Source organism: Lactuca saligna, chromosome 8 (assembly GCF_052625555.1).
Source record: "Lactuca saligna cultivar CGN05327 chromosome 8, ASM5262555v1, whole genome shotgun sequence".
Lineage (NCBI taxonomy): Eukaryota > Viridiplantae > Streptophyta > Magnoliopsida > Asterales > Asteraceae > Lactuca > Lactuca saligna.
Window position 1 is genome coordinate 131,232,875 of NC_136424.1, and position 5,213 is coordinate 131,238,087.

Sequence of the window (5,213 nt, forward strand, 5' to 3'; positions counted from 1 at the left end):
CGTTTACGCTTGTTTTGTATTTTATTTCAGGTTTTTATGACCCGAGGCTCCGGTTCGACACTAGTGCCACCCGTAGACGATCTGGAGTTGATTATTCGCAATCAAAGATGAAAAGAGATCGAGTCTGACACATCCATGTTTAGTGAAGAAGGCAATTCCGATCAAGGAGATAGTATGGCCGACATCGGCGACATACGGATGGGAGATTACAAGAAGCGCATAAGAGATGGTACCTGGCCGGGACTCGTCCAACCTACAATCCCAGCTACCGCCAATTGTGAGTTGAAGGGTCACATCCTCTCACAACTAAAAATACATTCCATTCCATGGAAAGGAGCACGAACATGCTTACAAGTATGTTGAAGAAGTTATGGACGTTGCTGACTATTTCCACATGCCAAATGTGCCTCGCGATATTGTCTTACTACAGATGTTACCAGTTACATTCAAAGGAGCCGCGAAGGAATGGTTGAAATATTTACCCCCCGGATCTATTACAACATGGTAAAAGATACGCGAGGAGTTGATTGACCAGTTTTGTCCACCTTCTAAGATTGCAAAATTGAAGAAAGCAATTGCTAACTTTGAGCAATTGCCGGGAGAATCACTTTATGAGGCGTGGGAGACATATAAGGGGTAAATAAGAAATAGCCCTCAAAACGACCTAAACGTGCAACAAGAGGTTTCCATCTTTTATGATGGTGTGAACGTCACAACTAGGCAATTACTAAATCCCAAGGACCCCTCACAAAGAAAGCACCAGTTGTGATTAAAACATTGGTAGAAGAATTCTTCAAACATTCAAGAGAATACCATAACCCAAGGAACGATACAACTAGAGGCGTGGTTAACTCAGTTTCCGATGACATGGTGGCAATGATGGCCAAAATAGAAAGTATGGATCGTAGGATGACAAAGATGGATCAATCCATCCATGACATAAGGATGGGTTGTGAAAATTATAGCAGTCCCCATCTTACTAAGGATTGCGATCTTGATGAGAACGGCAACCGGAAGGCACAAGTTTGTTATTCAAGTGGCGATAGATTTGATGATGATTGGTGAAAGCCCAAGAAGGAATGGCTCCCCTACGATGAGTATATGAAGTCAAAGGAGGAGAAGTATAGGCAAAAAGCACGCGGGTTTTATCAAAAAGAAGAACCAGTGCAAGAGAAGAAGACGGATGTTAAAGCTATGTTAACTCGATTTGTTAGTGGTTCCGAAAAAAGGCATGGCGAATCCGATGCAGCCATTAGAGATCAATAAAAGATGATGAAGGAGCACCAAACAACGATGATGGATCACCAATCTCTGCTCCGGAATCAGCAAGCTTCAATTTTGAATATTGAAAAATAGCTTGGGCAACTTGCCAAGCAATTCAACGAAAGAACACCGGGCGGGCTTCCTAGTGACACGGAAAAGAAATCCAAAGGGCACGCGCATTAACATAGTGACAAGAAGGAGTGCAAATATAGTCACACCCCTCACTCCAATCTCAAGTACAAATCAAAAAGAGGCACAAGAAGAAGATCAAGAAAATCTGAATTCGCCAACAGTAGACAAAACTCGTCGAGTTCCTGAAAGAAACTCGACGAGTTTTGCATCTGATGAGCAAAATAATTCAAAAGCTGAGCCATTTAAGCCACCATTACCATTCTCGGGTCGAGCTCAACAAGAGAAGCAGAATGAAGACTACCAGAAGTTCCTAGAGCACATAAAGGCCTTGCAAATCAACATTCCGTTCATCGAAGGAGTCGCGCAAATGCCAAAGTATGCAAAATTCCTAAAAGAACTTCACACAAATAGAAAGAACATGGAGGAAGCATCCAAGGTAGTCTTAAATGAGAATTGTTCAGCCGCAATGTTAAACAAACTTCCAAAGGAAAAAGGTGATCTGGGTAGCCTAACAATTCCTTGCCAATTCGGGAATTTAGCCACAAGCTATGCATTGGCTGATTCGGGGGCAAGTGTGAACCTTATGCCATACTCTTTCTTTAAAAAGATAAACCTTTGGGAACCGAGACCAATCCGAATGGCGATCCACTTACCAAACAAGACGGTGACATTCCCGAGAGGTATATGTGAAGATTTATTGGTAAAAGTCGATAAGTTTGTCTTTCCGACAGATTTCATTGTGCTAGATATGGAGGAGGACCATCAAGTGCCAATAATCCTTGGAAGACTATTTTTGAATACCGCGGGTTCCATAGTCGACATACGAGACTCAATGATTACCCTTCGAGTGGGAGAGGACACATTTATTTTTGGAATGGATCAAGCCATGAAACATTCGAAGTGTAGTGATGATACTGCCTTTTCAGTAGATGTCTTGGAAGAATTATTAGAAGAATGGAAAGAAGAGGAAACAAGCGAACACATTTCGACTCCAGAAGATGATTTTGATGCTGAGAGAGATTTGAAAGAGTTAGAAAGACTTCATGAAGAATCAAAATACGAAGAACTGAGAAAGTCTACAAAACAAGAAACTCGACGAGTTAATTCCAATAACTCGACGAGTTGCTACAAAAAGTCAAGATTTGAGGAAACTTTTGTTCTAAACTTGTCGAGTTTACTTCCATAACTCGACGTGTCTAGTGTTCAAAGAACACAATCGGTGCTGAAAACATTACCAGAACACTTAGAATACACATTTCTCGAAGAAGGTGAGCAGAATCTCTGATAACTGCATTGGACATCACCCCAATTGAAAAAGATCAATTAGTTAAGGTTTTAAAGAAAAGAAAGAACGCCATTGCATGGAAAATCACCAACATAAAGGGGATAAGACCTTCTTATTGTTCTCATAAAATAAATCTTGAAGAAGGAGCAACGCTAGTGGTGCAACGTCAAAGGCGGTTGAACCCAAATATGCAAGAGGTGGTTAAGAAGGAGGTGGTAAAGCTATTGGATGTGGGTATCATTTATTCAATCTCCGATAGTCCATGGGTAAGTCCCGTTCAAGTAGTGTTGAAAAAAGGAGAGATGATAGTCGTGGAAAACGAAAAGAACGAGCTTATTCCTACACGAACGGTAACCGGTTGGCGAGTATGCATCGATTAGCGAAAGCTAAACGATGCTACTTGCAAAGACCATTTCCCTTTACCCTTTATTTATCAAATGCTTGAAAGATTATCCGGTCATTGCTATTATTGTTTTTTAGATGGGTTTTCAGGTTATTTCCAAATACCAATCGATTTGAATGATCAAGAGAAAACCACCTTCACCTGCCCTAGTGGAACGTTTGTATACTGATGAATGCCTTTTGGGTTGTGCAATGCGTCTGCCACTTTTCAACGATGCATGATGGCAATATTTCACGATATGGTGGAGAAGTATATGGAAGTATTCATGGATGATTTTTCTATGTTTGGTTCTTCTTTTGATAATTGTGTTACTAATCTTGACTTAATGCTTGCTAGGTGTAAAAAGACCAATTTAGTTTTGAATTGGGAAAAATTCCATTTCATGGTTAAAGAAGGCATTGTGTTAGGTCATAAAGTGTCCAAGGCGGGGATTGAGGTGGATCGAGCGAAAATTGACACCATTGCTAAACTACCACCACCAACGAATGTGAAGGGCGTTAGATGTTTTTTAGGTCATGCGAGTTTTTACCATCGTTTTATAAAATACTTTTCTAAAATAACTCGACCTTTAACTCACCTACTTTTAAAAGATGCACCTTTTAATTTCTCAACAGAATGTTTAATTGCTTTTGAAATATTGAAGACAAAATTAACTAACACCCCTATCATTATCACCCCAAATTGGAATTTACCATTTGAAATTATGTGTGATGCAAGTGATTTTGCCTTAGGTGTTGTGCTTGGTCAAAGAGTTGATAAACAATTTCAACCAATTTATTATGCTAGCAAGACTTTGAATCCGGTTCAAGGAAAGTACACCACAACTTAAAAGGAATTATTGGCCGTGGTCTATGCTTTTGATAAATTCCGTCCTTATCATATATTGTCCAAAACTATTGTTTTTACTGACCATTCTGCAATTAAATTTTTATTTGCTAAGTAGGACGCATAACCAAGATTGATCCGGTGGGTGTTATTGCTTCAAGAATTTGACATCCAGATCAAGGACAAGAAAGGAATGGAAAATGTAGCGGCTGGCCATCTCTCAAGATTGGATAATCCAGAAAGGGGTGCATCTGACCACAAGGTTATTGGGGATAGTTTTCCAGAAGAGTATTTGATGGTGATAATGGGAGAAGAACCATGATATTCAGATATTGCAAACTTTTTAGTTGGGAACCTTCTTCCAAAAGGGCTAACTCATCAGCAGAAAAAGAAACTCATGTCAGAAATTAAATATTATTTCTGGGATGAGCCATATCTTTTTAGGAGTTGTGCAGATGGAATCATCAGAAGATGTGTGTTTGGAAAGGAGATTCGCGACATTCTACAGCATTGCCACAATGGGGCTGTAGGAGGACATCATGGAGTTCAATACACTGCTAAAAAGGTGTTTAATGCAGGATTCTATTGGCCCGCAATCTTCAAGGATGCTGCTACCTATGTGAGAGAGTGTGATGCGTGCCAACGATCAGGAAATATTTCTGCAAAGAATGAAATGCCTCAAAGAAGCATCCAAGTGTGTGAAGTTTTCGATGTGTGGGGTATAGATTTCATGGGGCCATTTCCATCATCAAAAGGGCACAAATACATACTTGTGGCGGTGGACTATGTATCAAAGTGGGCCGAAGCACAAGCGCTACCAACAAATGACACAAGGGTGGTGGTCAAATTTTTGAAGAAATTATTCTCTAGGTTTGGAGTACCAAAGGCGTTGATAAGCGATAGAGGGATCCATTTTGCCAATGACCAACTAGCAAAGGTTTTGCAAAAATATGGTGTACGCCATAGATTTTCAACACCTTATCATCCGCAAACGAATGGCCAAACTGAAATAATGAATAGAGCCCTCAAAAGAATTTTGGAAAGGTCGGTAGGCAACCATAGGAAAGATTGGGCAGATAAGTTATGATGCATTGTGGGCATTTAGTACCGCATTCAAGGCACCTATTGGAACACCACCTTATAGATTGGTTTAAGGAAAAAATTGTCATCTACCAGTGGAATTGGAGCACAAAGCCTATTGGGCTTTGAAAACGTGCAATTTTCCCCCAATGAGTTGCGTACCAACCGACTCTTACAAATGAATGCCTTGGAGGAATTAAGGAACGAGTCTTACACTAACTCATT

General features: G+C 40.2%; 1 protein-coding gene across 1 annotated transcript; it reads left to right on the plus strand.

The window, feature by feature from the left end:
• Positions 1–1,101: 1,101 nt before the first annotated feature.
• Positions 1,102–4,995, plus strand: LOC145010102 (uncharacterized). Its single transcript, XM_078968685.1, has 7 exons — positions 1,102–1,229; positions 1,357–2,469; positions 2,742–3,037; positions 3,173–3,239; positions 3,420–3,579; positions 3,727–3,896; positions 4,353–4,995. Exons 1-7 carry the CDS (start codon positions 1,102–1,104, stop codon positions 4,993–4,995), a joined length of 2,577 nt encoding a protein of 858 aa, XP_078824811.1.
• The last annotated feature ends 218 nt before the right edge of the window (positions 4,996–5,213 follow it).

What these genes read in the sequence shown, in the direction of transcription:
- LOC145010102 (XM_078968685.1), top strand. Translation starts at nt 1,102, where the DNA reads ATGAAGTCAAAGGAGGAGAAGTATAGGCAAAAAGCACGCGGGTTTTAT. An exon ending in AAATACGAAGAACTGAGAAA is followed by an intron (nt 2,470 to 2,741) that starts GTCTACAAAACA and finishes TTTAAAGAAAAG; the next exon opens with AAAGAACGCCATTGCATGGA. An exon ending in CACCAACGAATGTGAAGGGC is followed by an intron (nt 3,580 to 3,726) that starts GTTAGATGTTTT and finishes GAAATATTGAAG; the next exon opens with ACAAAATTAACTAACACCCC.